Source organism: Bufo gargarizans, chromosome 10 (genome assembly GCF_014858855.1).
Source record: "Bufo gargarizans isolate SCDJY-AF-19 chromosome 10, ASM1485885v1, whole genome shotgun sequence".
Lineage (NCBI taxonomy): Eukaryota > Metazoa > Chordata > Amphibia > Anura > Bufonidae > Bufo > Bufo gargarizans.
The window spans coordinates 56,494,451-56,516,768 of record NC_058089.1 but is presented as its reverse complement, the minus strand read 5'-3'; the positions used below and the strand labels follow the sequence as shown (position 1 = coordinate 56,516,768).

The following is a 22,318-nucleotide window of genomic DNA, read 5'->3' as shown; positions in this document are numbered from 1 at the left end:
CCCGTCACCAAGTGCATTTAACCAGCAATAGTCTGTTCATTTTTTGGCTATTTACTACATCAGGGGCGAGCTGCGCCCGTCACCAATGCATTTAACCCTCAGTAGTGTGGTTGGTCAAGCTGTCACACCAAGTGCATTTAACCAGCAATAGTCTGTTCATTTTTTGGCTATTTACTACATCAGGGGCAAGCTGCGCCCGTCACCAAGTGCATTTAACCCTCAGTAGTGTGGTTGGTCAAGCTGTCACACCAAGTGCATTTAACCAGCAATAGTCTGTTCATTTTTTGGCCATATACTTCATCAGGGGCAAGCTGCGCCCGTCACCAAGTGCATTTAACCCTCAGTAGTGTGGTTGGTCAAGCTGTCACACCAAGTGCATTTAACCAGCAATAGTGAGGTTATTTTTTGGCCATATCCCAGTCTAATTCTGTCACTAAATCCATACCGGTAACCCAGCGCCTAAATACTAGGCCTCAAATTTATATCCCGCTAAATCTGTCGTTACCGCTGTACTGTTATGGCTGGGCAAGTTATTTAGTGTCCGTTAAAGCACATTTTTTGTTCAGGGTTGAAATACAATTCCCAATTTAGCAATTTCATAATTTAGTGGTTTCTGCTATATCAGAGCTATTTGAAATCTATCCCTAAAAGGGTATATAATATTCAAGGTGCACATAGGGTCATTCAGAATAACTTCACACACACGCTACTGTGCATTTCCAAGTCTAATTCTGTCACTAAATCCATACCGGTCACCCAGCGCCTAAATACTAGGCCTCAAATTTATATCCCGCTAAATCTGTCGTTACCGCTGTCCTGTTGTGGATGGGCAAGTTATTTAGTGTCCGCCAAAGCACATTTTTTGTTCTGGGTTGAAATACAATTCCCAATTTAGCAATTTCATAATTTAGTGGTTTCTGCTATATCAGAGCTATTTGAAATCTATCTTTAAAAGGGTATATAATATTCAAGGTGCACATAGGGTCATTCAGAATAACTTCACACACACGCTACTGTGCATTTCCAAGTCTAATTCTGTCAGTAAATCCATACCGGTCACCCAGCGCCTAAATACTAGGCCTCAAATTTATATCCCGCTAAATCTGTCGTTACCGCTGTACTGTTGTGGCTGGGCAAGTTATTTAGTGTCCGTCAAAGCACATTTTTTGTTCAGGGTTGAAATACAATTCCCAATTTAGCAATTTCATAATTTAGTGGTTTCTGCTATATCAGAGCTATTTGAAATCTATCCCTAAAAGGGTATATAAGATTCAAGGTGCACATAGGGTCATTCAGAATAACTTCACACACACGCTACTGTGCATTTCCAAGTCTAATTCTGTTAGTAAATCCATACCGGTCACCCAGCGCCTAAATACTAGGCCTCAAATTTATATCCCGCTACATCTGTCGTTACCGCTGTACTGTTGTGGCTGGGCAAGTTATTTATTGTCCGTCAAAGCACATTTTTTGTTCTGGGTTGAAATACAATTCCCAATTTAGCAATTTCATAATTTAGTGGTTTCAGCTATATCAGAGCTATTTGAAATCTATCCCTAAAAGGGTATATAATATTCAAGGTGCACATAGGGTCATTCAGAATAACTTCACACACACGCTACTGTGCATTTCCAAGTCTAATTCTGTCACTAAATCCATACCGGTCACCCAGCGCCTAAATACTAGGCCTCAAATTTATATCCCGCTGAATTTGAATACAATACATTGGGCCAAATAATATTTTTGTTGTTGTGGTGAACCATAACAATGAGGAAAACATCTAGTAAGGGACGCGGACGTGGACATGGTCGTGGTGGTGTTAGTGGACCCTCTGGTGCTGGGAGAGGACGTGGCCGTTCTGCCACATCCACACGTCCTAGTGTACCAACTACCTCAGGTCCCAGTAGCCGCCAGAATTTACAGCGATATATGGTGGGGCCCAATGCCGTTCTAAGGATGGTAAGGCCTGAGCAGGTACAGGCATTAGTCAATTGGGTGGCCGACAGTGGATCCAGCACGTTCACATTATCTCCCACCCAGTCTTCTGCAGAAAGCGCACAGATGGCGCCTGAAAACCAACCCCATCAGTCTGTCACATCACCCCCATGCATACCAGGGAAACTTTCTCAGCCTCAAGTTATGCAGCAGTCTCTTATGCTGTTTGAAGACTCTGCTGGCAGGGTTTCCCAAGGGCATCCACCTAGCCCTTCCCCAGCGGTGAAAGACATAGAATGCACTGACGCACAACCACTTATGTTTCCTGATGATGAGGACATGGGAATACCACCTCAGCATGTCTCTGATGATGACGAAACACAGGTGCCAACTGCTGCGTCTTTCTGCAGTGTGCAGACTGAACAGGAGGTCAGGGATCAAGACTGGGTGGAAGACGATGCAGGGGACGATGAGGTCCTAGACCCCACATGGAATGAAGGTCGTGCCACTGACTTTCACAGTTCGGAGGAAGAGGCAGTGGTGAGACCGAGCCAACAGCGTAGCAAAAGAGGGAGCAGTGGGCAAAAGCAGAACACCCGCCGCCAAGAGACTCCGCCTGCTACTGACCGCCGCCATCTGGGACCGAGCACCCCAAAGGCAGCTTCAAGGAGTTCCCTGGCATGGCACTTCTTCAAACAATGTGCTGACGACAAGACCCGAGTGGTTTGCACGCTGTGCCATCAGAGCCTGAAGCGAGGCATTAACGTTCTGAACCTGAGCACAACCTGCATGACCAGGCACCTGCATGCAAAGCATGAACTGCAGTGGAGTAAACACCTTAAAACCAAGGAAGTCACTCAGGCTCCCCCTGCTACCTCTTCTGCTGCTGCCGCCTCGGCCTCTTCCTCTGCGTCTGGAGGAACGTTGGCACCTGCCGCCCAGCAAACAGGGGATGTACCACCAACACCACCACCACCTCCGTCACCAAGCGTCTCAACCATGTCACACGGCAGCGTTCAGCTCTCCATCTCACAAACATTTGAGAGAAAGCGTAAATTCCCACCTAGCCACCCTGGCCCTGAATGCCAGCATTTCTAAACTACTGGCCTATGAAATGCTGTCATTTAGGCTGGTGGACACAGACAGCTTCAAACAGCTCATGTCGCTTGCTGTCCCACAGTATGTTGTTCCCAGCCGCCACTACTTCTCCAAGAGAGCCGTGCCTTCCCTGCACAACCAAGTATCCGATAAAATCAAGTGTGCACTGCGCAACGCCATCTGTAGCAAGGTCCACCTAACCACAGATACGTGGACCAGTAAGCACGGCCAGGGACGCTATATCTCCCTAACTGCACACTGGGTAAATGTAGTGGCAGCTGGGCCCCAGGCGGAGAGCTGTTTAGCGCACGTCCTTCCGCCGCCAAGGATCGCAGGGCAACATTCTTTGCCTCCTGTTGCCACCTCCTCCTTCTCGGCTTTCTCCTCCTCTTCTTCCACCTGCTCATCCAGTCAGCCACACACCTTCACCACCAACTTCAGCACAGCCCGGGGTAAACGTCAGCAGGCCATTCTGAAACTCATATGTTTGGGGGACAGGCCCCACACCGCACAGGAGTTGTGGCGGGGTATAGAACAACAGACCGACGAGTGGTTGCTGCCGGTGAGCCTCAAGCCCGGCCTGGTGGTGTGTGATAATGGGCGAAATCTCGTTGCAGCTCTGGGACTAGGCAGTTTGACGCACATCCCTTGCTTGGCGCATGTGCTGAATTTGGTGGTGCAGAAGTTCATTCACAACTACCCCGACATGTCAGAGCTGCTGCATAAAGTGCGGGCCGTCTGTTCGCGGTTCCGGCGTTCACATCCTGCTGCTGCTCGCCTGTCTGCGCTACAGCGTAACTTCGGCCTTCCCGCTCACCGCCTCATATGCGACGTGCCCACCAGGTGGAACTCCACCTTGCACATGCTGGACAGACTGTGTGAGCAGCAGCAGGCCATAGTGGAGTTTCAGCTGCAGCACGCACGGGTCAGTCGCACTACAGAACAGCACCACTTCACCACCAATGACTGGGCCTCCATGCGAGACCTGTGTGCCCTGTTGCGCTGTTTCGAGTACTCCACTAACATGGCCAGTGGCGATGACGCCGTTATCAGCGTTACAATACCACTTCTATGTCTCCTTGAGAAAACACTTAGGGCGATGATGGAAGAGGAGGTGGCCCAGGAGGAGGAGGAGGAGGAGGAGGAGGAAGAGGGGTCATTTTTAGCACTTTCAGGCCAGTCTCTTCGAAGTGACTCAGAGGGAGGTTTTTGGCAACAGCAGAGGCCAGGTACAAATGTGGCCAGACAGGGCCCACTACTGGAGGACGAGGAGGACGAGGATGAGGAGGAGGTGGAGGAGGATGAGGATGAAGCATGGTCACAGCGGGGTGGCACCCAACGCAGCTCGGGTCCATCACTGGTGCGTGGCTGGGGGGAAAGGCAGGACAATGACGATACGCCTCCCACAGAGGACAGCTTGTCCTTACCCCTGGGCAGCCTGGCACACATGAGCGACTACATGCTGCAGTGCCTGCGCAACGACAGCAGAGTTGCCCACATTTTAACGTGTGCGGACTACTGGGTTGCCACCCTGCTGGATCCACGCTACAAAGACAATGTGCCCACCTTACTTCCTGCACTGGAGCGTGATAGGAAGATGCGCGAGTACAAGCGCACGTTGGTAGACGCGCTACTGAGAGCATTCCCAAATGTCACAGGGGAACAAGTGGAAGCCCAAGGCCAATGCAGAGGAGGAGCAAGAGGTCGCCAAGGCAGCTGTGTCACGGCCAGCTCCTCTGAGGGCAGGGTTAGCATGGCAGAGATGTGGAAAACTTTTGTCAACACGCCACAGCTAACTGCACCACCACCTGATACGCAACGTGTTAGCAGGAGGCAACATTTCACTAACATGGTGGAACAGTACGTGTGCACACCCCTCCACGTACTGACTGATAGTTCGGCCCCATTCAACTTCTGGGTCTCTAAATTGTCCACGTGGCCAGAGCTAGCCTTTTATGCCTTGGAGGTGCTGGCCTGCCCGGCGGCCAGCGTTTTGTCTGAACGTGTATTCAGCACGGCAGGGGGCGTTATTACAGACAAACGCAGCCGCCTGTCTACAGCCAATGTGGACAAGCTGACGTTCATAAAAATGAACCAAGCATGGATCCCACAGGCCCTGTCCGTCCCTTGTCCAGATTAAACATTAACTACCTCCCCTTAACCATATATTATTGGACTCCAGGGCACTTCCTCATTCAATCCTATTTTTATTTTCATTTTACCATTATATTGCAAGGCTACCCAAAGTTGAATGAACCTCTCCTCTGTCTGGGTGCCGGGGCCTAAATATATGCCAATGGACTGTTCCAATGTTGGGTGACGTGAAGCCTGATTCTCTGCTATGACATGCAGACTAATTCTCTGCTGACATGAAGACAGATTCTCTGTTACGGGACCTCTCTCCTCTGCCTGGGTGCTGGGCCTAAATATCTGACAATGGACTGTTGCAGTGGTGGCTGACGTGAAGCCTCATTCTCTGCTATGACATGCAGACTAATTCTCTGCTGACATGAAGTCAGATTGTCTGTTACGGGACCTCTCTCCTCTGCCTGGGTGCTGGGCCTAAATTTATGAAAATGGACTGTTGCAGTGGTGGGTGACGTGAAGCCTGATTCTCTGCTATGATATGAAGACTGATTCTCTGCTGACATGAAGCCAGATCCTCTGTTACGGGACCTCTCTCCTCTGCCTGGGTGCTGGGCCTAAATATCTGACAATGGACTGTTGCATTGGTGGCTGACGTGAAGCCTGATTCTCTGCTATGACATGAAGACTGATTCTCTGCTGACATGAAGCCAGATCCTCTGTTACGGGACCTCTCTCCTCTGCCTGGGTACTGGGCCTAAATTTATGAAAATGGACTCTTGCAGTGGTGAGTGACGTGAAGCCTGATTCTCTGCTATGATATGAAGACTGATTCTCTGCTGACATGAAGCCAGATCCTCTGTTACGGGACCTCTCTCCTCTGCCTGGGTGCTGGGCCTAAATATCTGACAATGGACTGTTGCAGTGGTGGCTGACGTGAAGCCTGATTCTCTGCTATGACATGCAGACTAATTCTCTGCTGACATGAAGCCAGACTGTCTGTTACGGGACCTCTCTCCTCTGCCTGGGTGCTGGGCCTAAATTTATGAAAATGGACTGTTGCAGTGGTGGGTGACGTGAAGCCTGATTCTCTGCTATGACATGAAGACTGATTCTCTGCTGACATGAAGCCAGATTGTCTGTTACGGGACCTCTCTCCTCTGCCTGGGTGCCGGGGCCTAAATATCTGAGAATGGACTGTTCCAGTGGTGGGTGACGGGAAGCCAGATTCTCTGCTATGTGACCTCTCTCCAATTGATTTTGGTTAATTTTTATTTATTTAATTTTTATTTTAATTCATTTCCCTATCCACATTTGTTTGCAGGGGATTTACCTACATGTTGCTGCCTTTTGCAGCCCTCTAGCCCTTTCCTGGGCTGTTTTACAGCCGTTTTAGTGCCGAAAAGTTTGGGTCCCCATTGACTTCAATGGGGTTCGGGTTCGGGACGAAGTTCGGATCAGGTTCGGATCCCGAACCCGAACATTTTCGGGAAGTTTGGCCGAACTTCTCGAACCCGAACATCCAGGTGTTCGCTCAACTCTAAACACAAGGGCTTCCTTACACCTACTAAGTAAAAAATATCATCTCAGAGAAATAGAAGTCCCTTCTTACTTCACACTCTACCTTCTTCAGTGATGCAAATGCTGAACATTTCCCGGATATATTTCTTTATAAAAATCTTTTCCTTTCCCACTTTATATTACATTTTTAAGATGTTTAAAACAAAATCCTTGGTAGTGGATGAATGTTCCTTCAGCCTCCCAATTTTATTGAACGTTACTTGTGAGTGCCCTTTAATCTAGAAAAGGAACACAATCAAGGCTTCATATAATCAGTCCTGCAAATTGATATTGACAAGCTGAGATGATTCTCAAAACCACATAGTTTAGCTGGGATTATTCTTCTTGGCATGGCATCAAGAATTCAAGCATCTTTTGGATCAGTTTCATGGAACCTGATGTGCTGAATTTGTGCAGTTTTTTTTTTAATGCAAGCACTGACACAAATACTACACAAGTAACACAACATATTTTATTATATTACACATTGCGGTAGATAGCTGGAAGGCTATTGATGCCTCCCATAAACATCATACTGAAATGTTCTGCCTACCTCAAATACCGAATCTGAGCTCAATCATTTCCAGATAGGTTATTAATTTTTAGAAGTGGTGCACTCTATTATCTGAGTTAAGCAGCACATCCTCATAAAGATGTTTCAGGACCAGATAAGACAATTACCATCTGCTCAATTTTCATATAATAAGAAACAAAATAGCCAATGTGATGATTGCCTTGTTGAAATCCTAAGGTACGGCCACATTATGGTTTCTTGATGTAGTCTTGGAAGCCAAAACTTGGAGTCAATTCAAAAAGGAGGAGAAGTCATATCTGTCGTTTATACTTTCTCTCTTTTTACCATTCACTCTTCGTTTTGGCTTCCAGAGCTGCATCAAGAAACCTGAATGTGTTGCCGTACTCTACTATTTTGCATCCTCTTGTAATTGTTATATATTGTGGGGTTTCGCTCTGGTAGATAGGGTAAGCGGGCGCAGTACAGAGGCAAAATACAAGTTCTTAACTCAAAACGTCAGGGTTTATTCACACTTGAAGCAATTGCACAAAACAGCACATAGCTTTGCAGTCTTGGTGTTAATTCACACACAATGGAAAGTTCATATAACACAAGTCACCTTGCTGGCAGTTCTATCTCCAGTAGTCCACAGCAGGCTTTAGGGAGCCTGTTTCCCCAGCTTGCAGCTAGCTTTCAGCCCTCCAGCATGGCACAAAGCCTCAGATCCCAAAACAGAGACATCTCTGCTAAGCCCAGCTGCCTATTTAAGGACAGCCAGGTGTTGCCAAAACCCGGACCCGCACTTAAACTCCGGTCCAGTATTTGACCTCACCTGGCTGGAAACAAGCCTAGCCGCACATGCTAGGAGGAAAATACCTGCCTTGCTAGATACAACCCCTCACTGTGTCGCAATATATACAACATAAAAGCACATGAGGAGGAAGAACTATTAACAAATGTAGAATAGATTAATATCATATGATGGCAAATTCTCCATTCGGTTGCTTAGAAGAATTCACCTTAAAGTTTAAGCTCATGTCTATGGCCATATAACCTCAGAGCTGCTCTGAGCCATAGTAGATTATCAGGTGATTTGTACCTTTGTATTCGATGATTGAAATTTATCAGACCAAATACTATCTGATGCCATATTACAGAACTAATCATAATCATCCCTAAGAATATTCTTTCTAGGAGAGCAATATTTTCAAAATACAGTATGGATTGCTTGGACCCCTTTGCACTGGCACAGGGCTAAAAGGGGTATTTCCATCTCAGACATTGATGGCATATCACTAGTTCGTATCTCCAGAACGGGCCCTAGAAATACAGGAGAGTGCACCACACAAGTGCAGCTACGTTCCTATTCACCACTACAGGAGTTCTGAAAATAGCCGAGTTCTTACTGTCTACAGCTCCATACTACAGAACCATAGGGACTCTGTGCCACCATATGGACTCCGGAGACACACCACAAGTTCACGGTGATCCCATCATTGTATTTATTTAAACAGAGGATTATTTTTACCTTTGTTGACTAAGAACAGAAATATGTTTTCAAGGAACGGGTGGGTGACCATGGTAGAGGAGGTGTTGATAAGGATCCTTGTACCTGATTGCACTCTGGGGACTGTAAATTAGGCACAGGAGGAATTGTTCCAGATGCATCATTAGATGGTTAGTCAGGATTCCCCAGCTGTTCAGCTTGGGGGCTGTGATTTTTCCACAATGTCTGTCACATAATAAGTACATTAATGACGTTTTATCCCAAAGGGAAACTATGCTTGTGAACCTCAAACCAAAAACATCTAAAGGTCAGAGCAAGTCGTCATCAAGATAATGTAGACTATGTCTCTAGATTCTTATTAATATTGCATTGATATTTGTGTAGGAAAGTATTTGTACCCTTTCATTTTCAGCTATTATTAGCGATAGGTCACACTAGCTGGAAAATTGTATGATGGAACCTGCACACATAACATGGTTCATGAATTATTGAGGGATGGTGTTTTTTGGTATCATAAGTAAGTCCCTCATGCACCCCTTGGTTACTCATTCAAACTAAATGACCACATTTAAAGGGAATGTCCCATGTATGCCCAATAATTGCAAGTCCTAACTCTTGGAACTGCTCCTCTCTCAGGAAAAAACTCCACTGTGAATAGAGAGCAAGTCATACATGCACGGCTTTCTCAATTCACTGTATGGGACTTCCAAAAATAGTCAAGAGCTAGATCTCCTACTTTCAGATGTCCCATAGCAGGTGAACAGAGGGGTAGCCAGTAGCCATGCATGCATAATGTCCTCTCCATTCACTTTTATGGGAGTTTCCAAAATAGCTGAGCTTGTTCACTTGGAAATTTTGGAAAGTCCCATAGCAGTGAATGGAGAGGACACTGCACATACATGGGGTGCTCTTCATTCATGATATTTATGGCATATCTTATCATAAATGTCTAGATGGGAAAACCCCTTTAGGCGGTAACCAGAAATTCTAAAGTTAATGTTGCAAAAAAGTTAAAATGCATTCACCCATAAAGTTTAAAAAAATTCAATGTATAAGGTTTTGAGACTTCATCAAAGATGAAGAGTTGATCATTTCACCAAGGCTTCAAACATCATCCAGAAAGCAACAAGAAGAAACATCTGAAAAACAATAGTATCCAAGTAGCTTCAATTTCCATTTCCAATTTTCAAATTAATATTAGGGATAGTCTGCAGAGTCAAAGGTGGAAGACCTTGGTCAACAAAATGATATCTGGTATAAAGTACAAACTTAATTTCCCAATAATAACATCCTTCAAATAGCCAAGCATATTGGTTGTAAATAAAAATTTAAAACAATTGAATGACCAGAAACTCAACGACAAGTGAAAATCTAAAATGTTCAAGAGATCTAAAGCTGTTTTAGATTTGCCTAGTCCTTGTTTTAAAAGGATTTTTGAATAATAACAGATTATCAAGTGTCCAACACCAGGCACCCCTATTAACCAGCTGTTTGAAGAGGCTGTGCCGCTCCGGTCAGCGCTTGTGGCCTCCTTGCAGCTTACTAAGGACAGTGCCATCCATTAGGTAGTGTCTGTGCTTCATATTGCAGCTCAGCCCAATCACTAGAATGGGACTAAGCTGCATCTAGGTCATGTGACTGGCGAATGTGACGTCACTGGCATAGGAAGACGTCACAAGCGTCATGGCCTCTTCAAACAGCTGATAAGCGGGGGTGCCGGGTGTCAGACCCCCTGCCGATCTGATATTGATGACTAGGAATAGCTGAGTCGAATCAGACAAAGAGGAATTAGATCCAAATTTCAGGAAAAATTTGATTTGCAACGAATGCAAATTTCCTCGCGCTCCGGGGTAACTAATCACAATTTTTCCTAAAATGGTGGCTACATGTGTGAGGACATGGGGCAAGGAACTCTGGGAAGGCGGGATGACCCATAATGCCATGCAGCAGTCAGCCAGCCCTATGATGTCACATCCGTATAAATACGGCAGCAGCAGACGCTTTCAAGCGTTCTGAGTGCAGTGACAAATGTGAGAAGGCGCTAGGGACAGCAATTGGAAAAACCTGATTGTGAAAAAAACACTGAAAAAAATATTTAGAAGTGCAGGGAAAGGATAGGGAGAAATCATTTCACAACATCTTAGTGCAGCGAGATACGTCAGAAAGCGCTAGGAACAGTGCTAAAAAAAAGCGATTTACAAGTGAAGAGAAAGATTACTGTATTGGGAATCCAAATAGCCATTATACAGCTCTGAGATTCCAGCAATTTGTTCTTGTGGTGCAAGGGCTATGTTGAAAAGCCTTTATTGGCTTATATCTTTTCAAACAAGAAAAATATATTCTCAGTTCACTTCTGCAGTCATATGTGTTGAAAGCGTACAGAAAGAAAAAAATATACGCACTTCACTGGTGCACTTAACAGTGACCGCCCCTTTAACAGTGACCGCCCCTTTAACGGTGACTTTTACAGTCGCCGCCCCTTTAACAATGACCACCGCTTAATAATGACTTTCACAGTGGCCGCCCCTTTAACAGTGACCGCCCTTTTAACAGTGACTTTTACAGTGGCCACCCCTTTATCAGTGAACTCCACAGCGCCCATCCGTTTAATAGTGGCCCCTGCCCCTTATGCATGTAGCAGTGTAGTTGTGCCGTCATACGTCATATGACTGAATATTTAAGGACCTGCGAACTGCTAAAACCTGTGATCAGTTGTTATGGCAACCTGGAGTAGGACCTGTGAGCTTCTATTGGCTGATAAGGGACATGTGACCATGTGTATGGCAGTTAGGATTTAAGTGAAAGGCTGGCAGGCTTGTATTGGATAATGCAGGTCATTTTTTGGGAATATCTCAGGAACAGTACGGCCTAGAAAGCTGATATATCCTTTCATATATATATATATATATATATATATATATATATATACACTCACCTAAAGAATTATTAGGAACACCTGTTCTATTTCTCATTAATGCGATTATCTAGTCAACCAATCACATGGCAGTTGCTTCAATGCATGTAGGGTTGTGGTCCTGGTCAAGACAATCTGCTGAACTCCAAACTGAATGTCAGAATGGGAAAGAAAGGTGGGCTACAACAGCAGAAGACCCCACCGGGTACTACTCATCTCCACTGCAAATAGGAAAAAGAGGCTACAATTTGCACGAGCTCACCAAAATTGGACTGTTGAAGACTGGAAAAATGTTGCCTGGTCTGATGAGTCTTGATTTCTGTTGAGACATTCAAATGGTAGAGTCCGAATTTGGCGTAAACAGAAAGAGAACATGTATCCATCATGCCTTGTTACCACTGTGTAGGCTGGTGGTGGTGGTGTAATGGTATGGGGGATGTTTTCTGGGCACACTTTAGGCCCCTTAGTGCCAATTGGCCATCGTTTAAATGCCACGGGCTACCTGAGCATTGTTTCTGACCATGTCCATCCCTTCATGACCACCATGTACCCATCCTCTGATGGCTACTTCCAGCAGGATAATGCACCATGTCACAAAGCTCAAATCATTTCAAATTGGTTTCTTGAACATGACAATGAGTTCACTGTACTAAAATGGCCCCCACAGTCACCAGATCTCAACCCAATAGAGCATCTTTGGGATGTGGTGGAACGGGAGCTTCGTGCCCTGGATGTGCATCCCTCAAATCTTCATCAACTGCAAGATGCTATCCTATCAATATGGGCCAACATTTCTAAAGAATGCTATCAGCACCTTGTTGAATCAATGCCACGTAGAATTAAGGCAGTTCTGAAGGCAAAAGGGGGTCCAACACCGTATTAGTATGGTGTTCCTAATAATTCTTTAGGTGAGTGTGTATATATATATATATATTAAATATAGAAAATTAAATTGAACCAAAACTTGATTAAAATTATAAGTAAACTTAAATTCGCCAATATATTATCCCAATCTTCGAGGGAAATTCACGGACAATCAATTTGCTAAGCCTTTTGTGCCGGAGAACGTGGATTATTAAATCGTGTTTTTAAAGAGGACCTTTCACCGATCCTGACATTGTGAACTAAGTATACAGACATGGAGAGCGGCGCCCGGGGATCTCACTGCACTTACTAATATCCCCGGGCACCGCTCCGTTCTCCTGCTATGCCCTCCGGTATCTTCGGTCACTAAGTTATAGTAGGCGGAGTCTGCCCTTGTTCTGCTGTAGCGCTGGCCAATCGCATCGCAGAGCTCACAGCCTGGGAGAAAATAACCTCCCAGGCTGTGAGCTCTGCGCTGCGATTGGCCAGCGCTACAGCAGAACAAGGGCAGACTCCGCCTACTATAACTTAGTGACTGAAATCTCTGCCTACTATAACTTAGCAGGAGAACGGAGCGGCGCCCAGGGATAATAGTAAGTTCAGTGAGATCCCCGGGCGCCGCTGCAAAAGCAGGAGTAGGTACAAAACACAGAAGACATGCAAATATTCCATTCACGTGTCATCTCTGTTTTGGATCCACTCCAGTTTTTTGGGGGGGACTTTAGCAATACTCATGGAATACTGAGCAAATGCTGACTGAGTGAAGGCGGATGCTCCACAGACAGGATCTGTTTTTTGTGGGTTATTGTTCTGACGGATCAGAGGAAGGGCAAAATAATCAGTGACGTCATCACAAACTTACTGCTGACACCCTCTCCACTCTGTCGGGGGGGAGGGGCTCTACTTGTATAAGCGTTTAATAGAACAGGTTCTGTAGACATCTATGAGGAATCAGCTGAAGAGGGTGTAAAAAGAGTGCGCTTCTTCTTGGCGCTAACATCGACCTGTAAGGCTGAGTTCATACTTTAGATATTTGGTCAGTTTTGGCCCCGTGACTGCCCTAATAAGTGAAGTGTGCAGTGATTCTAAGAGCGACGCCTGTCATCTGCAGGTCATTCTGACTCACAGTATTATTTCACTACCACAGCAGACTCCCTATGTGTGTTACTGCAAGGCACAGTGTTCTACACCCCTACAAAGGCTCTCTGCAGCCTGGAAATAGCCATTTTTTAATGTAATTCGCCACGAATATATTCGGATCGAACCAAATTTCGCCCCCAAAAAAACGGCGAATCAAATTTTTGAGGATAGATCATCAGTTTTAAAATCTTCGACAACCCATTAGGTTGTGCATTACAACATTATGTCAAGTGTTGTGTTCTGATTACTGTCACTAAAGATTCAACCTTGTAGCCAAGTGACATTTATCTTTTTTTTTACATAGTCTATTGATTTGTTCTATAAAGGGGTACTTCACTCCACAATCCCTACTTCTTAGAAGACTAACTTGATAAGATCACATGTTCCTTAACAAACGTTTACATCTAGAGAAATCAAGATGTAAATGTTTATTTTCCCTGCAGCGCCACCACAGGCGAAATTCAGCATTACAGAGTGTCCATTCAATCCAATGAGTTGTCTGTGCAATGCAGGACAGGACAGGTCCTCCAGAGGGTAACTGCTTTTCACTCTGGCCAAGAGATGATGATCCTAAAAATGTCTCCTTTCTATTAACCCAGATTTCCCTAATATGGTGTTTAAAAATGGGGTTTCTAAACTAGACAAACCCTTGAAATAAGTAAACAGTTACTCAAGAAAGACTTTTCCAGTTAGAATATTAAGGAGTTCTCCAATCTCCAGTGTTGGTAGTCTTCAAATTATAAACTGGGCTTCCTGTAGACCAAATATCTCCTTTCTCTAGTCACATTACAATATGTAGAGGACCAAGGAACAAAAAATCCTCAGTAGCAACTAGCCACCAAATGTAGAAACAGTATGTGCCCTATCAGAATTTCTTCTAGTTTACCATATTCAGAAATGATGGTGTACGTACATGTGGGTACAGTAGAAGGAACTGTTTTTTCAGAGGATAATGCAATGTCCACTTAATTGGGTTAAGATTTGAACTCAGAAACAAATCCAATGTAATATAACATGGTGACCAATCATATACACAAGCCTAGTACTGGAAAACCCAGGTCCACATGAACTGCTCTTTGTGAGTGTCTCTGAGAGGGTCCTGGATGGGGACTGCTTCTCTATACTGTACATAATCCATAACAGAGCTAATGGAAGAAGGTCTAGATAAGGCAACCCCTTTAAAGGGTTTCTACCACTTTGTTTTCACATAATTAGGTGTCAGACGTCATAGTGCTCCATCGGCGCAGGCGCAGTGGAGATGTCTGAGCAGGGAAGCGGTCGGACATTCACTGTGCATGCGCCGAATACAGACGCGCACGGCGCATGCGCGAGAAGTTGTCCGCTTGATCGCATACAAGTAGTTACTAAGGCCTCATGCACACGACCATGGTTTTGGTTTGCATCTGAGCTGCATTTTTTGTGGATCAGATGCCGACTGATTCTTTTTCATGAGGCCGCAAAAGATGCGGACAGAATGCCATGTGTTGTCTGCATCCGTAGGTCCGTTCCGCTGCCCGTGATAAAATAGGACACTGACAAGGAGAAGACATTTCTGAAGGAGTGGGAAAAAGTTTTCGGGTCGAAATCTGTGTTTTGTGGATCCATGATTTAGGGACCTCAAAAACGGCTACAACCGTGTGCTTGAGCCCTAAACAGACATGTCAGAAGAGGTGACACCTCCTTTTGAAGATTTCTGGGACATGAGTAAACCAACAGAATATCTAGGTGGTGTATGGTGGAGGGTCAAGCTTTTGGGTCTGCAGCCTCTAAAGTGCAATTATATTACCGTCACCTGCACCGGACTATACTGTATAACAGTTCGCCTCTCTGTTCATTATCTGTCGGTTGGAATCCTAAAGGGGTTTTAAGAGGTAGAAAAACATGGCTGCTTTCGTCCAGAAAAGGCACCACTCCTGTCCTTCGGCTGCACATGGTAATGCTGCTCAGCCTGACCCAAATGAATGAGTTTCAGGTGCAGTACCAGACACAGCCCAAGAGCAGGTGGGGCGCTGTTTCTGAACAAAACATTATTATTATTTTTCTAATCCTTGATGCCTTTAAGGACACATAAGATTTTACTGAGATCACATGTATCAAATTTGTTCCCCACTTAGATTCTACAAGAGATACCTACACGGATGACTCGGAACATGGAACGTACGACTGCCGCACCGATCAATCTCTGCTCATTCAGCACAAGCTCAACAGACAAAAACAAGCCTCTCGGAAATCTCAAAAGGTAATCCAGAATCTGCATCCCTGATCAATATGTGTGGAAGTTTTACATTCTGTACACACAACCTACGTACAGAGAGCAATCAATTCCATCGCAGCATGGCTAGGAGATCGCCGGATAAGCTGCAGGCTACTCATTCCACAGCAATAACTTTATTTAAACTCAGCCGGGCCTGCGGAACGTATCATCACGGTTAATGGGTTTTATGCCAGTTGCTTCAGGCCCTAAAATGGGTAAAATGTACCTGGATTAGGAGCTTTTGTGAAGTGCAGATGTTCAGAGCGCAGTCATAGTTGGAGAAATGAGAGCTTTTCTTGTGAATTGTAGAAAGATAAGGGATAGATAGATAACAGATAGGAGATAGATAGATGGTAGGTAGATAGATAGATACATCTTGGTCGTCCTAGATTACGCCACTCGGTATCTGGAGGCGGTGCCACTACATTGGCCAAACTTATAGCTAAAGAGTTAATGGAGATGTTTTCCCGAGTGGGGCTACCTTAAGAGGTTCTGACTTACCAGGTGACCCCTTTTATGTCCAAGGTCATAAGGGAACTCTGTAAGTTGCTGCACATCAAATAGCTACGGACATTTGTTTATCATCCGGAAACTGACGGCCTGGTAGAAAGGTTTAACCAAACATTAAAAAACATGGTAAAAAGAGTGGTGTCTAAAGACGGGAAGGACTAGGACCTCCTTCTGCCCTATCTTATGTTTGCAGTGCGAGAAGTGCCCCAGGCATCTACTGGGTTCTCGCCCTTCGAACTGCTATATGGCCGACATCCTCGTGGTCTGTTGGACATAGCCAAAGAGGCATGGGAGCAACAATCCACTCCATATAAAAGTATTATTGAATACGTCGCCCAGATGCAGGAACGTATGGAAACAGTGTTGCCTCTTGTAAGAGAGCATATGGAGGCAGCTCAGCGAGCTCAAAGTCTGGTCTATAATTGGCAGGCTTGGGTCTGGATCTTTAACCCAGGAGATCGGGTTTTAGTTCTGGTACCGACCAGTGGACAGTAAGTTCCTGGCTAGGTGGCAGGGACCCTACGAAATAATCAAAAAAGTTGGAGAGGTAAGATACAAGGTAAAACAGCCAGGGCTGCGAAAGACGAAGCAGGTTTACCATGTGAATTTACTCAAACCTTGGAAAGATAGGGAGACCGGTACTGACAACAGCCCGCAGCCGAGTTTTCTAGGGTAAGAGGTTCCGGACCCTCGGTGTGATGCAAGGTAAGCGGCTGCCACAGTGAAGATTGCTGACAGCCTCTCCTCTAAATAGACTTAGAAAGCCAGGGAGTTCGTCAGCAGGAGCACGGATGTCCCTGGACTCACTTCCACAATTCAGCATGACATTGTCACTGAGCCTCAGGCAAAAGTCCGGTTAAAACCATACCGGGTACCCGAGGCTCGGCGACAGGCCATCTTGGAGGAAGTGCAGCTGATGCTGCAACTAGAGGTTATTGAGGAGTGTAAAAGTGAGTGGGCCAGTCCTATAGTTTTAATACCCAAACAGGACGGGACGTCACAGTTCTGTAACGACTTTTGTAAACTAAACGAGATTTCCAAATTCGATGCATATCCCATGCCCTGGGTGGATGCGCTTATCGAGAGGTTAGGACAAGCCCAGTATTTTTCTGTTTTGGACCTCACCAAAGGGTACTGGCAGGTACCCTTTACAGAAGCTGCCAAAGAGAAAACTGCCTTCATCACACCAGAGGGGCTGTATCAATATAAGGTACTACCCTTTGGTCTGCATGGTGCCCCTGACACTTTTCAATGACTAATGGACATTCTGCTTCGTCCACATTGTCGGTACACTTCGGCTTACCTGGACGATAATGTCATCCACAGTACCGACTGGGAAAGTCACCTACCCAAAGTGCAGGCTATAGTGGACTCCCTTCGGAAGACTGAACTAACCACTAACCCAAAAAAATGTGCGATAGGGTTAGAGGAGACAAAATACCTGGGGTATGTCATTGGGCGCGGAGTCATCAAACCCCAAGTGAACATTATTTTAGTTATTTTTTTTTTTCTTCCCTCCACCTAAAAGATTTCAGTTTGTTTTTCTATTGAGTTGTACAGTATATAGGTCACATTAAAGGTGGAAAAAGTTCTGAAATGATTTATCTTTGTCAAATTTTTTTTACAGCACAGAAACCTGACGTTTTAACAGGGGTGTGTAGACTTTTTATATTCACTGTATATATATATATATATATATATATATATATATACAGTACAGACCAAAAGTTTGGACACACCTTCTCATTCAAAGAGTTTTCTTTATTTTCATGACTATGAAAATTGTAGATTCACACTGAAGGCATTAAAACTATGAATTAACACATGTGGAATTATATACAAAAAAGTGTGAAACAACTGAAAATATGTCATATTCTAGGTTCTTTAAAGCAGCCACCTTTTGCTTTAATTACTGCTTTGCACACTCTTGGCATTCTCTTGATGAGCTTCAAGAGGTAGTCACCTGAAATGGTCTTCCAACAGTCTTGAAGGAGTTCCCAGAGATGCTTAGCACTTGTTGGCCCTTTTGCCTTCACTCTGCGGTCCAGCTCACCTCAAACCATCTCGATTGGGTTCAGGTCCAGTGACTGTGGAGGCCAGGTCATCTGGCGCAGCACCCCATCACTCTCCTTCATGGTCAAATAGCCCTTACACAGCCTGGAGGTGTGTTTGGGGTCATTGTCCTGTTGAAAAATAAATGATGGTCCAACTAAACGCAAACCGGATGGAATAGCATGTTGCTGCAAGATTCTGTGGTAGACAAGAAAAAAGACAAAAAACACAGCGCCTCATGTGTGGTACTGCCTTATAAATAATATAATATTGTGGTGCGTATTTCGCTTAGCGGATTCTGTTGTGAGGAGTCACAACAGATGTATATGTCTTAGCTGGTATCTTTCCCCACCAGCATCAGGGGGTGCCGTGCTACTGCCTGGGTCTCTTCCTGTCCCAATAGTTCCATGGAAGTAGATATGCAGAAAATCTTAAAAATATCAGACCACTATCCGGCGCTGCAGGCATAGAAATCAGTCCTTAAGATGAAAAAGATTCTTTTCATTAAGTCAACGCGTTTCAAGGGCGAAGTGCCCCCTTCGTCAGGACAATATACAGAACCCTGACGAAGGGGACACTTCGCCCTTGAAACGCGTTGACTTAATAAAAAGAATCTTATTCATCTTAAGGACTGATTTCTATGCCTGCAGCGCCGGATAGTGGTCTGATATTTTTAAGATTTTCTGCAAGATGCTGTGGTAGCCATGCTGGTTCAGTATGCCTTCAATTTTGAATAAATCCCCAACAGTGTCACCAGCAAAGCACCCCCACACCATCACACCTCCTCCTCCATGCTTCACGGTGGGAACTAGGCATGTAGAGTCCATCCGTTCACCTTTTCTGCGTCGCACAAAGACATGGTGGTCTGAACCAAAGATCTCAAATTTGGACTCATCAGACCAAAGCACAGATTTCCACTGGTCTAATGTCTATTCCTTGTGTTCTTTAGCCCAAACAAGTCTCTTCTGCTTGTTGCCTGTCCTTAGCAGTGGTTTCCTAGAAGATATTCTACCATGAAGGCCTGATTCACACAGTCTCCTCTTAACAGTTGTTCTAGAGATGTGTCTGCTGCTAGAACTCTGTGTGGCATTGACCTGGTCTCTAATCTGAGCTGCTGTTAGCCTGCGATTTCTGAGGCTGGTGACTCGGATGAACCTATCCTCCGCAGCAGAGGTGACTCTTGGTCTTCCTTTCCTGGGGCGGTCCGCATGTGAGCCAGTTTCTTTGTAGCGCTTGATGGTTTTTGTGACTGCACTTGGGGACACTTTCAAAGTTTTCCCAATTTTTCGGACTGACTGACCTTCATTTCTTAAAGTAATGATGGCCACTCTTTTTCTTTACTTAGCTGCTTTTTTCTTGCCATAATACAAATTCTAACAGTCTATTCAGTAGGACTATCAGCTGTGTATCCACCTGACTTCTCCACAACACAACTGATGGTCCCAACCCCATTTATAAGGCAAGAAATCCCACTTATTAAAACTGACAGGGCACACCTGTGAAGTGAAAACCATTTCAGGTGACTACCTTTTGAAGCTCATCAAGAGAATGCCAAGAGTGTGGAAAGCAGTAATCAAAGCAAAAAGGTGGCTACTTTGAAGAACCTAGAATATTACATATTTTCAGTTGTTTCACACTTTTTTGTTATGTATATAATTCCACATGTGTTAATTCATAGTTTTGATGCCTTCAGTGTGAATCTACAATTTTCATAGTCATAAAAATAAAGAAAACTCTTTAAATGAGAAGGTGTGTCCAAACTTTTGGTCTGTACTGTGTGTATGTAGGAAAAAGGCAGCACTCCCAAAAATAAAATTAAGAACATTTTTGCTGCCTTTTTCCTACCTATAATTGTGGGATTGGCTTTTCCCAGCGGGCTGTGCAACCATATCTGGCTTCAGGCTGTGCTGCCTTTTTTTCAATTGTATGTATATATATATATATATATATATATATATAGAGAGAGAGAGAGAGAGAGAGAGAGAGATATTAATATAGAGATAGATAGAGTGATTAATAGAGTGATTAATAGAAAAGATAGATGGTCGATATATTTATATATATATAGATTATCCTACATAATTTACCTATATCTCTGTATATTGTGTATATACCAGTAATGATTAATATTAATTAATGTGCTTAATCTTTTTTAGTGTAAAGAAGAGTCAATGAACAGGGAGAAGCAGCGGTTATCGTCGCGCACAGACTCGGTATGGAGACATTTCTTAATATCTGGCTCTCTGTGCTCCAGACGATTTTAGTGTAAATTCCTGTATTATAGTTTCTGTCGTTATCACTTTATGAAGTGTCAGTAGTTGGTCTCAGCTCCTGACGACTGTAGGAAGCTTTCAGTCTTCTCCATGTGCAGTAATTCTGCTCCCCCTCCCCAGTACAGGCCCTTGTGTATCTCATACACTATGACCTGTCTGCCGTTCAGTGCACTGCATAGAAGAAACTGTGCATTGATTTTGTATGTTTTCTGTAATAGGTGTTTCGGTATCTTCTGTAAGCTGTTCTCTGTATTCTTTGATTAGTTCAGGGAAGATTTCCGTAAAATTCCTGTTACTGAGAAATTACACTCATCCATTAGACCTTTAAAGAAATTTTGCCTCTTCACGGATGGAAGTGGAATAATAGCGCCCATCCCAGTGTCAGAAGCATTGGAGACTTTGACCTCATTATATGTGGAAGACATTGACTTGGCATCTGGTAGGAAGAGCTGAGCTTGCAGATATGATGCATAGTATTGGGAGCACTTAACCAATGGAAGATATGAGATGTCTTAAGCTGACGCTGAAACATGTGGTTCAGAAGACAAAGTTATTTAGGAAAAAAACTAGACTCCAGCATAGATTAAAGGGGTATTCCAATTGCTTTGATATGCCATCAATGTCAGATAGGTGTGGGTCCCACCTTTGGAACCCTCTCCTATTTTCAGAACAGGCCTCCTAAAGTGAATGCATGCGCAGCCACCCTTTGTTCATCTCAATCGGAGATTCAAAAATAGCAGAGTGCTGGCTTGGCTACATCTGGACATGTGGCTATGCATATGTAACATAGTAACATAGTACATAAGGCCGAAAAAAGACATTTGTCCATCCAGTTCGGCCTGTCATCCTGCAAGTTGATCCAGAGGAAGGCAAAAAAAACCTGTGAGGTAGAAGCCAATTTTCCTCACTTTAGGGGAATAAAAATTCCTTCCCGACTCCAATCAGGCAATCAGAATAACTCCCTGGATCAACGACCCCTCTCTAGTGGCTATAGCCTGTAATATTATTACACTCCAGAAATACATCCAGGCCCCTCTTGAACTCTTTTATTGTACTCACCATCACCACCTCCTCAGGCAGAGAGCTCCATAGTCTCACTGCTCTTACCGTAAAGAATCCTTTTCTATGTTTGTGTACAAACCTTCTTTCCTCCAGACGCATAGGATGTCCTCTCGTCACAGTCACCGTCCTGGGAATAAATAGATGACGGGATAGATCTCTGTACTGACCCCTGATATATTTATACATATTAATTAGATCTCCTCTCAGTCGTCTTTTTTCTAAAGTGAATAACCCTAATTTTGATAATCTTTCAGGGTACTGTAGTTGCCCCATTCCAGTTATTACTTTAGTTGCCCTCCTCTGGACCCTCTCCAGCTCTGCTATGTCTGCCTTGTTCACAGGAGCCCAGAACTGTACACAGTACTCCATGTGTGGTCTGACTAGCGATTTGTAAAGTGGTAGGACTATGTTCTCATCCCGGGCATCTATGCCCCTTTTGATGCAACCCATTATCTTATTGGCCTTGGCAGCAGCTGCCTGACACTGGTTTTTGCAGCTTAGTTTGCTGTTTATTAAACTTCCTAGATCTTTTCCATGTCAGTGTTACCGA

The 22,318-nt window shown here is 44.5% G+C and overlaps 1 protein-coding gene across 1 annotated transcript in view; it reads left to right on the top strand.

Moving 5' to 3' along the window:
* The window catches only part of ANO3 (anoctamin 3), a 377,782-nt gene that overhangs the window by 298,292 nt on the left and 57,172 nt on the right, over positions 1 to 22,318 (top strand). The window contains exons 3-4 of the mRNA XM_044269272.1: positions 15,732 to 15,856; positions 20,590 to 20,646. Coding sequence (XP_044125207.1) covers positions 15,732 to 15,856; positions 20,590 to 20,646 — 182 coding nt within the window. The remainder of the gene's footprint in view (positions 1 to 15,731; positions 15,857 to 20,589; positions 20,647 to 22,318) is intronic.